Source organism: Thamnophis sirtalis, unplaced genomic scaffold, assembly GCF_051295495.1.
Source record: "Thamnophis sirtalis isolate CommonGarterSnake01/CBP01778 unplaced genomic scaffold, rThaSir2_p1.2 scaffold_3, whole genome shotgun sequence".
Lineage (NCBI taxonomy): Eukaryota > Metazoa > Chordata > Lepidosauria > Squamata > Natricidae > Thamnophis > Thamnophis sirtalis.
Genome location: NW_028261383.1, coordinates 19,407,971 through 19,427,054, shown reverse-complemented (window position 1 = coordinate 19,427,054; position 19,084 = coordinate 19,407,971). Strand labels below are relative to the sequence as shown.

Genomic DNA, 19,084 nt, shown 5'->3' with positions numbered 1-19,084 from the left:
CCATTTTACAACCTTTTTCGCCAGATTGGTTAAATGAATCCCCGTGGTTCACTTAACACCGTTGTTAAGTGAGCCTGGCTTCCCCATTGACTTCCCTTGTCATAAGGTCGCAAGAAGGGATCGCATGACCCCAGGACACTGCAACGGTCATAAGTATGAACCCAAGTGCCTGAATTTCGATCACACGATCGGGATACTGCAAAGGTTGTAACTCTGAAAAATTCCTCCTAACTCCCTTTTTTCAGTGCCGTTGTAACTTTGAATGGTCGCTAAATGAACTGTTGTAAGTCGAGGGCTACCTGTACATAAAACTCAGTAGCTTTGTTTTTCAACTTGGGTTGTTTGTTTTCCAGAGTGGGAGGAGGGAATGGTCACACGTGGGTTTTATCACAGCCTGATTGGTCCAAGACTGAGAGGAAGTCTATAAATACCGGTGCCTGTCCATTGCTAGCCCAGATTCTCTCTCAGTCTGGTCCAAGTTCTGTAGAGTAGTTTGTTAGGATTCTGTTTCGTTTTCTCCTTTTGGGTGAGTTCTATGCAATCTGATTCCTATTTGGCTAATTGGGCACTTTAAATCCCTTTAAATTCTAAATTGATCTGCTGTGGCCCCAAGGGACAGATCTCTGCCTCGGGCGGCTGGGGGAGGGCCCAGTGGGGCACTAGTCTTCCCCCCCCGCAGGCCAGGAGCCTTCGCCTGTCCCCGGGTACGGGGGTGCGGCTCCTTTAAGCTGCTTAAAAGCAGCCTTTTTTTGCAGCAGAAAAGTTACAAGTGGCTTCGAGCCTCGAGGAGCGAGCGGCCCGCTTTACAGCTGATTGCTCCGTAGGGGGCCTCGCTGCAGGCTCCTTTGTTTGTGTTGCCTGGGGACAAAAGAGCAGGGGGAGGAGAGCGTGTGTGTGTGCCGTGTGGCTCTCCCTGCTCATTTTAAAGTGAAGCCGGCTAGAAAAAGCCTAGCTGGGCTGCTGGTGATTATTTCCAGCCCTTTTCTCCCGCGCACGGAGTTCCGGTGGCCATTTTGGAGGCTGCCACGTGCGTGAGGCCTGGCTCTTATCGACGGGCCTAGTGCGGCCTAGTGAGAGGCCTTGAGCCTAGGTCTCCCCACAGGCTTCAGGCCTGGTCTCAGGTGGGACTTTGGAGGCCGATTCCTGCTCCTTTCGTCAGACACGTGAGTGGGGCATGGACGAGGGAGCGGAGATTCCCCAGGGACAAGGGGCAGGCCCTACTGGGAGTGAGGAGGCCTTGGATCAGGAGGTGGGGAGGGGGGCTCCCTCTCGAAGATCCCTTTCTTCAAGGCGCCCCTCCAGTTCTGTCTCCAGGGATGAGGCAGCTCGCCATAGGGCGCTGGAAAGGACTTTTGCCAGGGCAGAAAGGCAGGCCCAGTCCTCCAAGCCTTTATCTAGGGACAGATCCAGGTCCCCTGTTAGGCCCATTTCAGAAAGGTCTCTACTTAGGGGTTTTAGCCCGGCTTCATCATGCAGCTCCCCTGGTAGGTCGCAGGCCTTCTCCAGGAGGGGGCGTTCTCCATCCCCCATAGATGATCCTCTGGAGGGCACGTCCAGAGGCCCCTGTTCCCCCCAAAGGTTGGCCCCTCAGGGCCCGGCTTCCACTTTTGGGGATGTGGAGGATCTGGATAATCTCCCTGAAGGGATTAAGAGGCTTATTTCTGCAGCCATCACTCGGGGCATTGCCCAGCGGGACAAAGGCTCCCTTTACTCTAGGCATGGGGGGCTGAACAGGGCTCAGTGTCGGGCTTCTTCCCCTTCCATGATCAGTGAGGCTTCTTTCCTGGGTGGGGGGGAGTTGCCCCAGGAGATGGGATTCTCAGATGATGAGAATACCACTGTTTCGGAGGAGCCGGCTTCCAAGGTCCTATTTATGCCCGCCTTGTTTAAAGTTCTCTTGGATAAGGCGAGGCACACCACCAAGGTCGGAACTGGGGATCCCTCTGTGCCCCCCCCAAGGGATCCCGACATGGTCATGTTCTCTGCCACGGCCACCAACAAGGAAGAGATCCCTGCCCCTCCCTTGTTCCTAGAGGTTCTGACCGACCAGTGGGCTAAACCTTCCAATTTCTCTTCTCCAGGTAGTACCGACCGTCGGCATTACAATGTGGAGCAGACCTTTGCTCAGGCCATTCAGCTCCCGACGGTTGACACCCCTGTGGCCGCATTGGTGTCCTCCTCCCCGGTGGTGTCGGGCGATGCGGCAGATAAGATGAAGCCGGAGGATAAGCGCGCAGAGTTTACTTTGCGGAAGAACTTCAACGCCACAGCGTGGGCCATTAAGGCGGCGGCCTCAGCTTCGTACTTTAATCGTGCCACGGTCATGTGGCTCAAAAAGCTGCAGGCACGCATTCCCATACAGGAGGACCGGATCCATCAGGATCTGGTCAAGATTCTGGCAGCGTGTCAGTTCTCAGCTGACGCGACCTTGGACACGGTCAAGTTTGCTTCTAGCGCCCTGGCCACCTCGGTCACCTCCCGTAGGCTCCTGTGGTTGCGCCATTGGCAAATGGACAACAAAGCGAAATGGGATTTGGCGGCTGCCCCCTTCAAGGGGCCCGATCTCTTCGGGGAGGCTCTTACTCGCATCCTCGTGGAGGATAAGGACAAGAAGAAGGTCCTCCCCTCCACGGCTAAGAAGGCCGAGAGCAAGTCGCGTCCCTTCCGTAGGCAACGGTATAGGGCCCCTAACTTCGGCTATAACCAGCGCTTCTCTTCTTTCTCTTCTGACAGGCAGTTCTTGGGGCAGCCTTTCCAGGACAGGAGCCGTTTCCAGGGCCAGGCTCGGCGGCCCTTTCGTGGGGGAGGCGGCCGTCCCTTCCGCAGGGGGAAGTGACTCGAACCCGAGTCATCCCATCGGCGGCCGCCTCGCTCTTTATGCGGACCGGTGGGACGAGATCACGTCGGATGCCTGGGTCCGGGCCACGGTTCGTTACGGGCTCAGGTTAGAATTTCTCTCCACTCCTCCAAATCTCTTTCGGTCGTTCCCTCCATCCCGGAGTCGAGAGCGCCGCCGCCTGATGAGTCAGGCGATCGCCCACCTCCTCGAAATCCAAGCGGTGGAGGCGGTTCCCGCAGGGGAACGGGGCCTGGGCCACTACTCAAATCTCTTCGTGGTCCCGAAGAGCACGGGGGGTTGGAGAGCAATTCTAGACCTCAAGCGCCTGAACAGGTTTCTGGTCTACAGGCGGTTCAAAATGTCATCGCTCAAGTCCATCCTTCAGGGCATCAGGAAAGGCGATTTCCTGGCCTCCGTGGATCTCACGGAGGCCTATCTTCACATTCCCATCCTGCCCGCTCATCGCCGGTTCTTGAGGTTCTCCCACGGGTCCTACCATTACCAGTACAGGGCTCTTCCCTTCGGCCTGGCCTCGGCCCCGCGGACCTTCACAAAGGTCCTGGCTGCTCTGGCGGCCCATCTGAGATCAGTCCCAGTCCGCCTCCAATGTTATTTAGACGATGTCTTGCTTCAGGCGGGCTCCCGGTCTCAGGCCGTCTCAGATCTTCGGCTTACCGTTCGGAGCCTCCAGGCCCTGGGGTTCTCGGTAAACTTCGAAAAGAGCCATCTCACTCCTTCCACTCGCATTCTGCATCTGGGGACAGTCATAGATTCCAAGTTGGGGGAGGTGCGTCTGTCTCAGGAGAGGCAGGTAAGCCTTCGTCGGCTGGCGGAGAGCGTTCGCACAAAGAGCTCCGTTTCCATCCTCTCTCTGTCGCAGTTATTGGGCAAGATGGTCTCTTGCATAGGGATTGTCCCGTGGGCCAGGCTCCATCTTCGGCCCCTTCAATGGGAGCTTATCCCCTATCAGAGGGGACGAATGAGCAATTCCCTTCAGACTCTCCGCACCTCGGCGGGAGTCCGTGCATCCCTGGCGTGGTGGCTCTCCCCGGCCATCCGGCGGGGGTGTTTGTTCTGGGAGCCGAGCAGGGTGACCGTCACCACGGACGCGAGTCTGTTCGGGTGGGGGGCCCTGGTGGGCTCTCGGATGGCTCAGGGCAGATGGACGGCCTCGGACCTCCGTCACAACATCAATTGGCTGGAGCTGAAGGCCGCACGTCTGGCACTGAGTCACTTTCGCTCCTCGGTGGAAGGGAGTCATGTTCTCCTCCTGACGGACAATGTGGCCACCAAGGCGCACATCAATCGTCAGGGCGGGACCCACTCGAGAGCCCTCTGGCTGGAGGCTCTGCGATTGGGGTCATGGGCGGAGAAGCACCTGCAGTCTCTGGTGGCGGAGCACATTTCGGGACTCTCCAACGTCCAGGCGGACTGGCTCAGTCGAGCAACTCTGGACAACGGCGAGTGGCAACTCCACCCGTCGCTGTTCCGGGAGATCTGTCGTCGGTTCGGGTCCCCCCGGGTGGACCTGTTTGCGTCTCCCGAGAACACACAACTCCCGCGTTTCTTCTCCCGTTTCCAGTCCAGCTCGGCGGAGGGCACGGATGCCCTCAGGAGCCGGTGGCCCCCGGGCCTTCTCTATGCCTTTCCCCCCATTCCGCTCATCCCGGGGACCGTCAGGAAGGTGGTGACGGAAAGGGCCTTGGTCATTCTGGTGGCCCCGTTTTGGCCCAGGAGACCCTGGTTTGCGGACCTGGTTCAGCTGTCGGTGACTTCCCCGTGGAGGATCCCGCAAGGGGAGGTGGTCTTACGGCAGGGGGCCCTGATTCACCCAGAGCCTCAGTGGCTTCAGCTGACCGTTTGGCTCTTGAACGGCGGCTTCTAAGGGGGGCTCATCTGTCTTCTGGGGTCATTCGCACCATCGAGGCGGCCCGTCGTCCCTCGACGACCCGCATTTATAACTCCACCTGGGCAGCGTTCGTCCGCTGGTGCTCCCCCAAGGGCATCTCTCCCGACAGAGCCACCATCCCCAACGTCTTGGATTTCCTTCAGAAGGGCCTGGAGGACGGGCTATCGCAAAACACCTTGCGTCGCCAAGTGGCGGCTCTGTCCTCAGTCTTGGGGGGGGCGGGGTCTTCTTCTTCTCTTTCCCAGTCTCCTCTGGTCAAGCTGTTCCTCAAGGGGGCGGCAAATCTCAGGCCTCCCCCCGTTCATAGATTCCCCACGTGGGATCTTCCGCTTGTCCTCAAGGCCTTAACGGGAGCCCCGTTTGAACCTCTCCGCTCGGTGCACTTGCGCTTCTTATCACTGAAGGTGGTCTTCCTGGTGGCCATCACTTCCGCCCGGCGTATATCCGAGCTGGGCGCCCTGTCTTGTAAGGACGACCTCTGTCATTTTCACCAGGACAGAGTGGTCCTTCGCCTTGACCCGGCATTCGTCCCCAAAGTAAATACCCCCTTTCACAGGGCTCAGGAGATCGTCCTGCCCGACTTCTGCCCAAGTCCGTCCACGGACAGGGAGCGTCTTTGGCATCGTCTGGATGTCCGCCGTGCCTTGCGGATCTACCTCCGGCGGACCAAGGATTTCCGCAAGTCGGAGGCCTTGTTCATCTCCTTCCTGCCTGGAGCTCTGGGTTCGAGGGTGTCCTCGGCTACCATCGGCCGTTGGCTGCGTCAGGCCATCTCAGAGGCCTACATGGCCTCAGGGCGGCCAGTTCCGTCGGGCATCACGGCGCACTCTACCAGGAGCGCGGCGACCTCGGCTGCGTGGACCACGAGGGCCCCGTTTGAAGACATCTGCCGGGCGGCTACCTGGGCCTCTCCGACCTCGTTCATCCGACATTATCGTCTGGATGCTTTTGCGTCCGCGGACGCGTCTTTCGGTCGTAGGGTACTACAGGGGGTGGCAGCGGAGGCTCCCCTTGGGCCCTAGAGTTTCTGTTCTCCCTCCCTGGGACCTTAGCTTGGGTATGTCCCACGTGTGACCATTCCCTCCTCCCACTCTGGAAAAAGGACGTTGGTCTTACCTGAACGTCTATTTTCTGATGGGAGGAGGGAATGGTCACAACCCGCCCTGAGTTCTGTCTGTTGGGGCCAAGGGGAGGACCCGGGGGGGGTGTTTCCCGGGGTTGTTGTGTTGTTGTTTCTTGTTTTCAGTTGTACCGTTCCTGTTCGAGAATCTGGGCTAGCAATGGACAGGCACCGGTATTTATAGACTTCCTCTCAGTCTTGGACCAATCAGGCTGTGATAAAACCCACGTGTGACCATTCCCTCCTCCCATCAGAAAATAGACGTTCAGGTAAGACCAACGTCCTTTTTCCTTGCGGATCTGCCTGTTGGTGGATGTATGCCCAGACCACAAACCCGTTGTGCACAAAATATGTCTGCACCAATTGACTGAAAAGAAAATAATCCCGATGAGCAAATCCATTGTGGTCTTTTTGCTGAAAATTGGGGGGTGGGATTGCCAATTTATGGATTTGCTAATTAACCTACTACTAGATAAAGTAGAAGAATGTGGGTTAGACAGCATCACCACCAGATAGATTCGTAACTGGCTGACCAACCACACTCAACGTGTAGTCCTCAATGGAATTGCATCTTCATGGAGGGAAGTATGCAGTGGAGTACCCCAAGGCTCTGTTTTAGGCCCAGTACTCTTTAACATCTTCATCAATGATTTGGCTGAGGGAATAAATGGGGAACTCATCAAATTTGCAGATGACACCAAGCTGGCAGGAATAGCCAACACTCCAGAAGATAGGCTCAAGATACAGAAGGATCTTGACAAACTTGAATATTGGGCATTATCTAATAAAATGAAATTCAATGGTGAAAAGAGTAAGGTTCTACATTTAGGCAAGAAAAACGAAATGCACAGGTACAGTATAGGTGGTACCTTGCTCAACAGTAGTAACTGTGAAAGGGATCTTGGAGTCCTAGTGGACAACCATTTAAATATGAGCCATCCGTGTGCAGCAGCTGCCAAAAAAGCCAACACAGTTCTAGGCTGCATAAACAGAGAGAGAGAATCAAGATCACGTGAAGTGTTAATACCACTTTATAAGAACCTTGGTAAGGCCACACTTGGAATACTGCATTCAGTTCTGGTCACCACGATGTAGAAAAGATGTGGAGACTCTAGAAAGAGTGCAGAGAAGAGCAGCAAAGATGATTAGGGGACTGGAGACTAAAAATATGAAGAACGGTTGCAGGAACTGGGTATGTCTAGTTTAATAGAAAGAAGGACTAGGGGAGACATGATAGGAGTCTTCCAATATCTCAGGGGTTGCCACAAAGAAGAGGGAGTCAAACTATTCTCCAAGGCACCTGAGGGTAGAACAAGAAGCAACTGATCAAGGAGGGAAGCAACCTAGAACTTTCCTGAAATAACAATTAATCTGAGGAATGACTTGACTCCAGAAGTTGTGAATGCTCCAACACTGGAAGTTTTTAAGAAGAGACTAGACAACCATTTGTATGAAATGATATAGGGCCGTGGTGGCGAACCTGTGGCATGTGTGCTGGAAGCAACACACTGAGCCATCCCATGCGGCCTGGGTGGAAACTAATCAAGGAGAGAAGCAATCTAGAATGAAGACGAACCTAGAACAATTAGCAACTTCCTCCAGAAGTTGTGAATGCTCCATCACTGGAAGTTTTTAAGATGTTGGACAACCGTTTGTCTGAAGTGGTTTAGGGTTCCCTGCCTAAGCAGGGGGTTGGACTAGAAGACCTCCAAGGTCCCTTCCAACTCTGTTATTCTATTCTAAAAAGTATTGATAGGAGAAGAAGGGAACCTAGAGCTATCCCATGGCGAAATAAGGGGTGAATAAATTTACAAATAAAATCAAATGTAAGCTTAATGAGGGAGGTGGGCTACTAAGTTTGTAACTGCTATAAAAAAAAAAGATTGAGGCTGATCCAGCCCTCAAAGAAATCCAGTTTGACACCCCTGAGCGAGAGAATTTAATATGTACCGCTGTACTAAGAGGGCAGCCAAAACTAAATCCTGGATCCCTTTCTCTACTTCTCTTTTTATGCTTCATACTGCAACGTGCTCTACATGGGGCTGCCCTTGAAGAGCATCCAGCGACTTCAGCTAGTCCAGAATGCGGCCGCGCGAGTGATTGTGGGTGCACCTCGGTTCACCCACATAACACCTATCCTCCGCGAGCTGCGCTGGCTACCTGTTGATCTCCGGGTGCGCTTCAAGGTGCTTCTTACCACCTATAAAGCCCTTCATGGTAATGGATCTGGGTACTTGGGAGACCGCCTCCTGCCGATTACCTCCTCGAGACCGATTAGATCTCATAGATTAGGCCTCCTCCGAGTGCCATCTGCCAGCCAGTGCCAGCTGGCTACTACGCGGAGGAGAGCCTTTTCAGTGGCAGCTCCGACCCTCTGGAACGATCTCCCCGTGGAGATTCGTACCCTCACCACCCTTCAGACCTTCCGCGCAGCCCTCAAGAACTGGCTATCCCGCCAGGCCTGGGGGTAAAGATTTGATCCGCCCCCACCCGAATGTTGAATGAATGTTGTTTACTTTTTAATTATGTGTTATGTTATATGTTACTGTTTGTATCCCCTCCCTATAAGTTGTTAGCCGCCCTGAGTCCCCTCAGGGAAAAGGGCAGCCTATAAATAAACTTATTCCTATTCCTATTCCTTCACAGCCAGTGAAATGACACCCACAAGGAACTCAACTGTAGCCCCCCCATCATCAGCTGGACTGGAAATGGCTGCGACTGGAACCACTGAGGTGTGTAGACTCTCAGAATGGATTTTACCAACTGCCTGGGGGAGCGGGGGGGGGGGGAGATGGAATTTTGGCTGAAAATGGGGAAAAAATGAAAAGGTGATTTATGGATTTGCTAATTAATGAGAATTATTAATGTTGATAATGACAAAAAGGGAACCAAGACTCGTCTTAAAATGGAGGTGGAGAACGATGGCCTTTTTATGACTTGTGGACTTCAATTCCCATTGAGGAATTCTGGCTGAGGAATTCTGTGAGTTGAAATCCTCCTGTCATAAAGGGGCCATCATTCTCCACCTCTGCCTTAAAACAAAGTGGAGGCTCTCGCGATGATGACTCACCATTGAAGAAAGGAGTTAGATATTCTGAATTTGGTCATCCCTTTCCAAATGAAGCGGGGGGTACCAAGTTTGAAGATGCTTCTTAAGTCAGAATTATTTTGTCTCCCAGACTGAAAACAATAACCAAAATCATCATTTGTCCATTTTGGTCGATATGCCAGCTGTGTCTTTTCCTGAAAAGACAATGGTCTTTAAATCATTTGGCACGCTCTGCTAAAGCTCACTAGAGCATAAATTTCCATTTCGTAAACAATCTGGCAGCCGAGGTGATCTCTAAAAAAAATAAAGCTATGTTAAACTGATTCTAGAACAGGGCTGTCAAACTCGCAGGCCGGATGTGTCCCACGTTGGCCATGCCCATGCCCTGTTTAACGAAGGAAAGTCCTGATACGTCATGCTCTTCTAAAAAGTTCTAAGTAAATGAAATTCAATGGTGAAAAAAAGTAAGGTTCTACACTTAGGCAAGAAAAACAAAAGGCGCAGGTACAGTATATGTGGCACCTTGCTTAATAGTAGTAACTGTGAGAGGGATCTTGGACCATTTAAATATGAGCCAGCAGTGTGCAGCAGCTGCCAAAAAAGCCAACACAGTTCTAGGCTGCATAAATAGAGGGATAGAATCAAGATCACGTGAAATGTTAATGCCACTTTATAAGGCCTTGGGAAGGCCACACTTGGAATACTGCATTTAGTTTCGGTCACCACGATGTAAAAAAAGATGTGGAGACTCTAGAAGGAGTGCAGAGAAGAGCAACAAAGATGATTAGGGGACTGGAGACTAAAACATATGAAGAACTGTTGCAGGAACTGGGTATGTCTAGTTTAATAGAAAGAAGGACTAGGGGAGACATTTGTATTTGTATTTATTGGGATTTATAGGCTGCCCTTTTCCCTGAGGGGACTCAGGGCGGCTTACATTCGTAGGGAAAGGGGGAGTGCAATATAAAACAAAAACAATATGTGACTAAAATAAACAATAAAAAACACAACTTTCATTCAGCATTCAACACTCGGGTGGGATGAATTAGAAACTTATCCCCAATAGCAATAGCAATAGCAGTAGACTTATATACCGCTTCATAGGCCTTTCAGGCCTCTCTAAGCGGTTTACAGAGAGCCAGCATATTGCCCCCAACAATCTGGGTCCTCATTTTACCCACCTCGGAAGGATGGAAGGCTGAGTCAACCCTGAGCCGGTGAGATTTGAACCGCTGACCTGCTGATCTAGCAGTAGCCTGCAGTGCTGCATTTAACCACTGTGCCACCTTAGCGTCCCCAGGCCTGACGGGATAGCCAGGTCTTGAGGGCTGTGCGGAAGGTCTGGACGGTGGTGAGGGTGCGAATCTCAACGGGGAGGACATGATAGTAGTGTTCCAATATCACAGGGGTTGCCACAAAGAAGAGGGAGTCAAACTATTCTCCAAGGCACCTGAGGGCAGAACAAGAAGCAACTGATCAACTGCGGAATGACGTGACTCCAGAAGTTGTGAATGCTCCAACACTGGAAGTTTTTAAGAAGAGACTAGACAACCATTTGTATGAAATGATATAGGGCCGTGGTGCCGAACCTGTGGCATGCGTGCTGGAAGCAACACACCGAGCCACCCCATGCGGCCTTCACGCATGCAGGAGCGACTAAATCTGGAAGAGCATCATTCTGGTGCACATGTGCGTGCTGGCATCTGAACTTCTGGGTTTCCGTCAAGCACATGCATGATGGACAGCTGTTCGTCAGGCACGTGCTGGAAACCCGAAGTTTGGGTACCGGCACGCACATGCGTGCTGGAACGATGCTCTTCCGGGTTTTGGCGCTCCTACGTGTGCGAAGGCCGGCAAGGCCACACGGTCTAGGTGGGCTGGTTTTGCGTGTCATTTCCGGCACGCCTGTTGGCACGCGGTGACGTAAAAGGTTAGCTGTTCTGCCCCCCCTCCATCCGGTAATGAACGCAGACACAGGCTTAGGTGTTTGCCACTCTTTATTCACAGCAATTATAATCCTGTTGGCTGAAAGCCCAGACACGACTCACTGGCAAGACGTTGGCAGCAATCCAGACTCCCAACAGACAATGCAGACAAGAGCTTCCCCAGATTGTTACAAACGGTTGTGTCCTGCAAAAGGACTCCTCCCAAAGTCTCTTCTTATATACTCTCTTGGGAGGGGCCAAGCCACAACCATCCGGGCTTGATTATCTCTTATGAGTCTGTCTCCGTAACTGCTGCCTCCGTTTTTCCTCCCTACGTTGCCTGGCGTCAGGAACAAACTCACTTTGATCTTCCCCACTGCTCCATGCCTCAGGCGCCTCCTGGTGGCCAACCAGCCTCTCTGGTCTGAATCCTGCCCAGTGTCCTCCACATCTTCCTTAGCAGACTCATAGTGGTCCTCGCTGTCGGAGTCCATCGGCAGCTCCAACGGCTTCTGCTGGGCCACAGCAGTTAGCCATCACTGGTATAGAGTTTCCTGCCTGAGCAGGGGGTTGGACTAGCAGATCTCCAAGATCCCATTCCAATTCTGTTATTAATGTTACACACTGGCTCTGCTTCTGGGTGAAATTGAAATTGCTCTCTTAATTGTCAGTCCCACATTGGTTAGAAGACCAAATCCTGGGCCAAATGTGTCTTTTTAAGAGATGCTGGAGAGAAGTGAACCTGGCTTTCCTCCCTCTTTCAGGAACCTGCACGTGTGAAGGAGGAGTTAGGTCTCGATCAGAAGCCCATCCACTGGGAAGTCATGCGTGGGAGTGGCAGCAGCTCCATTGCTGTGGGTGAGTATCTTCCATCGTTTTATACTCAGGCCCATGTTTGCTTTCCACGAGTTCACACAACTGACAGCAAGCCAATATTTTAAAGTGGCTGGATGCATTGAGAAGTGTGTCGGGGTGGAACTTAAGCCAGTGTTTACCAACCTCAGTAATTTTTAAGAAGTGGTGACTTCAAATCCCAGAATTCCCCAGCCAGCACGATTGAAGTCCATCCCTCTTAAAAGTTGCTGCGGTCGAGAAACTGTATTAAACCATATTTGCCGCAGCCAACTTGACACGGGACAAGAGTTACGCTAATATTGAAGAAATGGTGAAGTGGAATCGTTAAAGGGTGCCGAAGAAGGGACAAAATGAAATGTGAATGACAGAAATTAAAAATAACTTTTAAATTATTTTTGATCGTTACATTGAATTACTGAATTGTCCCACGGTGCGTTGTCCTGTGCTGAATTGGCCGTGGCAAGTTGTCCCATTCCATTCTGGCCATGGTTGTACAACCAGATTTATGACCATGATAGTCCGGCTCTATTATGGTCATAAGATAAGGACTACCCATATGCCGTTTCTGTATATTGAAGGGCTCTGATAAACTAGTGCCAGTTTGGAATTTGGGGCATTCCAGTTTCAAAGTGTCTTGACAGTACAAGGAGTCCTTGACGTGCGACCACAATTGAGCCCAGAACCTCCGTTGTTAAGGGAGACATTTGTGAAGTGAGTTTTGCCCCGATTTACAACCCTGCTAGCCGCGATTGTTAAGTGAATCACTGCCGTTGATAAGTTAGTAACTCGTTTTTAAGTGAATCTGGCTTCCCCATTGACTTTGCTTGTCCGGAGGTCGCAAAAGGGGATCACATAACAACTTTTAAAAAATTTTTATTTACAAACATATCAAATACACATACACAAACCTTAGACATACACCACATTTACACAATACAATACGAACAGGAGCTTCCTGTTCTTTCTAATAGCAATTGCCAATTGATGTCGCTCACCTTATATCGTTTCCCCTTCTATTATATTTCATTTGCATTTCACCATTCTTAACCCTCTTATCTTATTCCTCTGTCTGCTATATTGGCTGATTACCTCTAGTAAGTTTAAACCACTTGGATACATAAATATGTGTTAATTCTCCCTAACTACTATTTTGGGGCTTTGTTGTCTTCCTTCATTGATTGCTGTTGTAACTTTGAAAGGTCACGAAACAAACCGTTGTAAGTCAAGGGCTACCTGTATCGTTTTTAACCATGATTGGTGCGTCATTAATTCTAGAATTGGTTGTCTAGTATTCCAGAGACTGGTTCACCGACAAAAGGGCGAACGACAAAAGCGCACCCGACTAAACCGCGGTGACAAAACCGTGAGTTCTAAAGCGTGCCGACGAATGAGCTCTGAAGCGCGGTGACAACAGCGCGGCGACAGAAGCGCGCTCTAAACCTAAACCTTACCTTAACTTAAATCACACTTCTGCCGCCGCGCTGTTGTTACTGCGTTGATGACATCGCATTGATGACATCGCGGTTTTTGTCGTGCACACATTTGTCGGGTCACGTCAGAGACTTAGAGGAGCCCCATCTAGCTTGGGCTTCCCCAAGCACAGGACTCTTTTAGGCCAGGAATCTTAAAACCTTTTCAGACGGGAGGAGAATTATTCTCACTTATCCTGACTCCCTATCTGTTTGTTCTCTTTGTCTGTTTCATATATTTCCACCCAAGAGGGACTCCTGGTTCCTACACCCGAACTCAACCCCCAGACTGATCAACCACAAGCCACCTTCCAGGAAAGGCCTGAAGCCGGGGCCCAAATTCCTGATGCCCTATTTGGTAAGTGTATAGGTGTGTGCGTGTCTGCTTAACAACTGACCATGATGGAGAGCGGAAGAAATATCTCATCACTTAAAGTCTTGTTTTATGGTGTCAAGCCAACATCTGTAGGTGCTGCAGCCATCTTCAGTCCAAATTTGGATGAGCAACCTCCAACCCCCTGTTTTGGCTAGCAGAGGCACCGTGGGCCAGGCCAGCCACACGGGCCAGATCTCAGCACCCTTGTCCTAGGGGTATTCCACAGTGATGCAAGTTTAAAAAAAGGAAAACAATGTATAAATTCAAGATACATCCCTGGGAATATTACGGCTGTGAATGAATGGCAGGATCCAATCTGGGTTGGTTACCGGGACCAGAGGTTTAGTCTTCCAAGCTTCCTGAACTTATCCACTGGGAACTTCTCTCCAGTGGGGTTCTTCTCCGTATGGTATTTATATGGTGCCTGGTTGCGTGGGGCTTTTTAGTTGTTGATTGGTGTGCTGATGGCCAACTGTTGAGAATCATTGGCTGTTGTTTCCTTGTGCTGCCAAGCGGATGCCTCCTAAGTACCTGATACAGTTATGGTAAATCAGCACTCAATTGACTGACAAGGGGCCCCATTCCCCAGGCATCAACCAATTCTCTGGCTGTTTTTGTGCCTGCTCGTCCAACACTCTTAGTAGCTGCAAAATGGAATGTGTGTCCTTGTTCATTGCCACGTGAGGCTACCAATGACTTCAGTGGTAGGATTCAGCCGGTTCTCATCGGTTCAAGAGAACCGTTTTGTTAACTCTCTGAGCAGTTGGGTGAACCGGCTGTTGGAAGAAATCTCCTTCCAACAGCCTTTTGTTTTCCCCACTTTACAGGGTTAATCCTGTCAGGAAACCAGGAAGGAGGCTGTTGTGTCTTTCTGTGTTGTTTCTAGTCTAATCCTGTTTATCTTTTAAGTGTTTCCCAAAACTGCCTCTGGGTTAAGCCTTGTTACATTGTAACAGCAGTTAATGGTTCTTGGCAGTACCCCCCAACTAGCCAGAGCAGTTTCTCTGGAGGTTTTTTTCCCCCCTTGGCTGATACTTTTATTAGGGGCTTTTAAAAGCTTTTTACACTGCTTTAGTGGTTCCTGGCACTGTCCTTTTGGGGTGTACTTCCAAGAGGCAGGGTGCAAGCTTGGCACACTGGCTGGTTTTTTTACTGCCTTTCTGGGGGCATGTGATCTTTCCTTAAATCTGGATGATTTCCTTAGGATATCTTGTGAGGTAAATGAGACCAGCTGGTATCTTTAAGTGGTGCAAATGGAGCTAAGGATTGCTTCTCCTGGCTGGGAAAGGGTGCTTCATCAGTTCCCTGAGCACAGGAGTCTCTTGTCTATGGGAATTCTTCAGTGAACTTTTGGGTTGTCCCAAAGGGACTTTTTTTTTTCAAGAGGCAACTGGACTTTCCTGTCCACCTTTGGGATACGAGTCTCATTGCTTCGGAGTGGCCAAGGCACATGATTGCTCACTGATAGCAAGATTTTAAAAAATAGGAGGTAGAGGTGTGGATCAGAGGTGGTATTCAGCAGGTTCTGACCCGTTCTGGAGAACCGGTAACGGAAATTTTGAGTAGTTCAGAGAACCAATAAATACCACCTCTGATTGGCCCCGCCCCCATCTATTCTCTGCCTCCCGAGTCCCAGCTGATCGGGAGGAAATGGAGATTTTGCAGTAACTTTCCCCTGGAGTTTGGTGAGAATGCAGATTTTATAGTATCCTCCCCCTGCCACGCTCACAGAACCGGTACTAAAGAAAAATTGAATCCTACCACTGGTGTGGATCCTTCAATTCATTTTAGTTTTCTCTCACGATCATAAGGCTTGAAGTTTATTTAGATATCTGTTCTGACCCCCCTCCGTACGGTGAGTCACGCTGACACAAGATTACTGCTAGACAATTTAGTCACAGTAAATTAGCACACCGACAAGACTTTGGCAGCAACCCACACTTCCACAGATAAGAAATACACACAAGAGCTTCTCCAGCTTTAGTATATTAGTTGTATCCTGCAAACAGCCCCCTCCCAAAGTCTCTTCTTATATACTCTCTTGGGAGGAGCCTAATCACAACCACCTGGCCCCAATTATCTTCTGTATCTCCGTAGTTGCTGTCGGCGCTTATCTACCCGTCTTTGCCTGGCGTCCGGGACCAACTCCCTTAGCTCCTCCCCACTGCTCCAGGGCCTGACGTCAGGGACAAACTGGCTTTCACCGCTGCTCCATGCCTTAGGCGCTTCCTGGTGGCCAACCAGCCTCTCTGGTCCCTGCTCGGAGTCTGAACCCTGTCCAGGGTCCTCCACATCTTCCAGAGCCGACTTATAGGGACCCTCGCTGTCGGAGTCTGTTTGCAGCTCCAACGGCTCCTGCTGGGCCACAACAGATATCTGTGGCATGCACTAATCTTATTATGATCCTGACAATCTTGGGAGGGCGGAGACTTGAACCTGGGTCCCCTATATACTGCGTAGATAGACAGAACTTGGCATTGTGTAGCTCAACCGTGCCCACCCACTTTCTGGAGAGCTTAAATGACCTCTCTGCTAAAGGGCTTCACTTGGTGAGCAAGAGTCGGCTGCTGATAGTTATCGTTGCATTTTAATTATTTCAATTCCTCAAGGCGCCCTGCTTGATTTGTAGCTGCAGGTATTGCTGATCGAAAGGAAGGTATTCAAGACAGAATGGTTTGGGTTCCAGTGTGTATTCCTAATCTAATGATTTCTAATCCAATGATTGGAATTTAGGGCAGCTTTTTGCAAGCAAAGAAGCTTTTTGTATTTTTGTACAGGTAATCCTTGACTTGCAACAGTTCACTTAGTGACCATTCAAAGTTACAGTGGCATTGAAAAAAAGGGATATGACCATTTACGACCGTTCCCCACAGTCACGAAAGGCCAGGTGAGGCAAAATGTCCCTCGACGCTGAGTTGGCCACAGCCATCCAGTCACATGCCCACCCCAGCCACGCCTACCCAGCTGATCATTAGGGCAGAGAAACCGGTTGTTAAATTATTTGAATCCCACCACTGAATGAGTTCGGGTCTCCTCATCTGATCGCTCGCTTGTGTTCTTGTACGCTTCGCTTCCTTCCCCGCCCGTCCCACACGTGCGAATGAATTCATTGCCAAAGTTTGCCTGGCGCCATTTCACCTCGCTGTTCGGCTGAAACAAACTCGCATTGTACAGTCCCTGGAAAGTGACTTCTCGCGTTTTCTCCCGCCCTTCGGCACCAGGTGGAAGAATCATAGGGGAGATCAAAATAGAGACTTTCCAGCAGGCCGATTCAGAGACAGAAGATGACTTTGATGCCCTGCAAGAAGAGGAATCCTGGGGCACCACTTCCTTGAATCCGGAGTCTTCCCCGCTTGATCCCGAGAAACCACGGGGCGCAAAGCAGCAGGAAGAGGGGCAGAAGAAGAAATGCCCCCGGCGTCGGAGAAAAACTGTTAAGAAAAAAAACAAATATTACCCACCAGAGAAGAAGCACGCCTGTCCTGAATGTGGACACAAAACTTACTATTACTCAGATCTGCTAAGACATATGAAACGCCACGAAGCAAAAGAGCTGTTCAAGTGTCTTGAATGTGGGAAAACATACCGAGGCCGGGCGTATTTTGAGAATCACCAGAAGATTCACCTTCCACCGGACGATCCCAACAAACGAGTGAGAAGAGCCGGGACGAGAAAATCTGGCTGCCAAATGAAAGGGGAATACACCTGCTTTAAATGCGGTGTCGTTAAAAGTAGCCCGTCAGGACTCGCTGAACACGTGAAAGTCCACAGCGATGAGAGAGCTTACCAATGTCCCGAGTGTGGCAAGTTGTTCAAGTGGCAATCCAACTTGTCTCGGCACCGGAGACTCCACACCTTCAAGAGGTTTTCCTCACGACAGTTAATGCGCAGAGGTGAGTCTGTGACGAATGGACTGGTGCATTTTGCAGGCGGCCCTCAGCACGATTGAGCCCGAAATTTCTTGTTAAGTGAAACATAATGTCAGGGTTCCAAATAGCATCCAAAAGTAAATCAGAGGCAAAGCATTCCTCAAAAGTTCCAACTTATTAAGAGAGACATGTTGGCACATCTGGGAAAACCCAAATCTGAAAGCTTCCTGGTTTCCCCCCACCCAGTTGAAAGTTCAAAATCTTGCCCCCACACCCTCAAGTCCATTACATGGTCCAATCTTCCACTGCCATGCTGGCAGGTCCACCCATCTAATTCCGGTCAGGTGCAGAGGTGCAAAGACAAAGGATGACCTTGGCTTTCTAGAAAGAATTTTGTTATGGCTACATATCTTCTAACTCTGTACAATCCCCCGTCCCATTTTCCCACAATAGAAGATGAAGAGTAGAATAATAGAAAGAGTGGCAGGCCAAAGATCCAAAAGAAAAGATGGCTGCAGGCCTGAACCTAAGAGCCGTGGGGGCGTAGTGGTTAGAGTGCAGTACTGCAGGCTACTTCTGCTGACTGCCGGCTGCCAGCAATTTGGCAGTTTGATCATGACTGGCTCCAGGTTGACTTAGCCTTCTGTCCTTCCAAGGTTGGTAAAATGAGGACTCCCTATTTTTGTGGGGGAGCAACATGCTGACTCTGTAAACCTCTTTACTTCACAGTAAAGCCGTGTGAAGCGGTATATAAGTCTTAAGTTTCGTTGCTTTTTTAAAAAGCAAGTTTGTGCCCCGTTTTGCAGCCTTTCTTGCCACAGTGGTTAAATGACTCACTGTAGTTGGATAAGTTAAGTCACCAAGGTTGTTAAATGAATCTGGCTTCCCCCTTGGCTTTGCAAACGTTGATCACACAGCAACCGTCATATGCTGGGACACAGCAGCCGTCATATGTATGAAGCAGTGGCCAAGCATCTGAATGTTGATCACAACGATCGTGGGGATGCTACAAAGGTCGTGACTGTGAAAAACGGTCGTAAGTCACTTTTTTTCAGTGCCGTTGTAACTTTTGAACGGTCAGTAAATGTGTTGCAAGTCAAGGACTACCTGTGTTTAAATGTTCTTATGAAAGACATGCCCTCGGAGATAGGGAAATACGCGGAGCATAAAGCAAAAGTCGATAGAATATTAGAACTGAGCAATTAATGTCGAATTGGCAGAAAACATAACCTTTTCTTTCTAATAGAGCTAACGAATGAAACGAACTTTAAAAAAAAAAAAGCATTCTTCAGACCACTGCTTAGCTCCTTTATGCCGGTTTCCCAACCTCGGCAACTTTTAAGACTCGTGGACTTCCGACTCCCCAAATTCACAAGAGGCGGTTTTCTCCAGCGGTGGTTTTCCCTTGTGACGTGCTGGCTGGGGAATTCTGGGATTTGAGGTCCACATCAGAGGTGGCATTTAGCCAGTTCTGGAGAACCGGTCGCAGAAAGTTTGAGTAGTTTGGAGAATTGGCAAATACCAACTCTGGCTGGCTCCGCCCCCCATCTATTCTCTGCCTCCCGAGTCCCAGCTGATTGGCTGGGTCTTCCTCTGTTGCCCTGCACAGGAGAAGGGGAGCTGGAAAGCAGGTTAATGGGGTGGGGAGGGAATGGAGATTTTACAGTATCCTT

At 50.3% G+C, this 19,084-nt stretch overlaps 1 protein-coding gene across 2 annotated transcripts in view; it reads left to right on the top strand.

Annotated features, from left to right (window-relative positions):
- LOC106538803 (uncharacterized) overlaps positions 1–19,084 on the top strand; it is a 51,681-nt gene that overhangs the window by 13,279 nt on the left and 19,318 nt on the right. For both annotated transcript variants that reach the window (XM_087711366.1, XM_087711365.1), the window contains exons 4-7: positions 8,515–8,600; positions 11,607–11,700; positions 13,417–13,524; positions 16,764–17,435. In XM_087711366.1, coding sequence (XP_087567492.1) covers positions 8,515–8,600; positions 11,607–11,700; positions 13,417–13,524; positions 16,764–17,435 — 960 coding nt within the window. The remainder of the gene's footprint in view (positions 1–8,514; positions 8,601–11,606; positions 11,701–13,416; positions 13,525–16,763; positions 17,436–19,084) is intronic.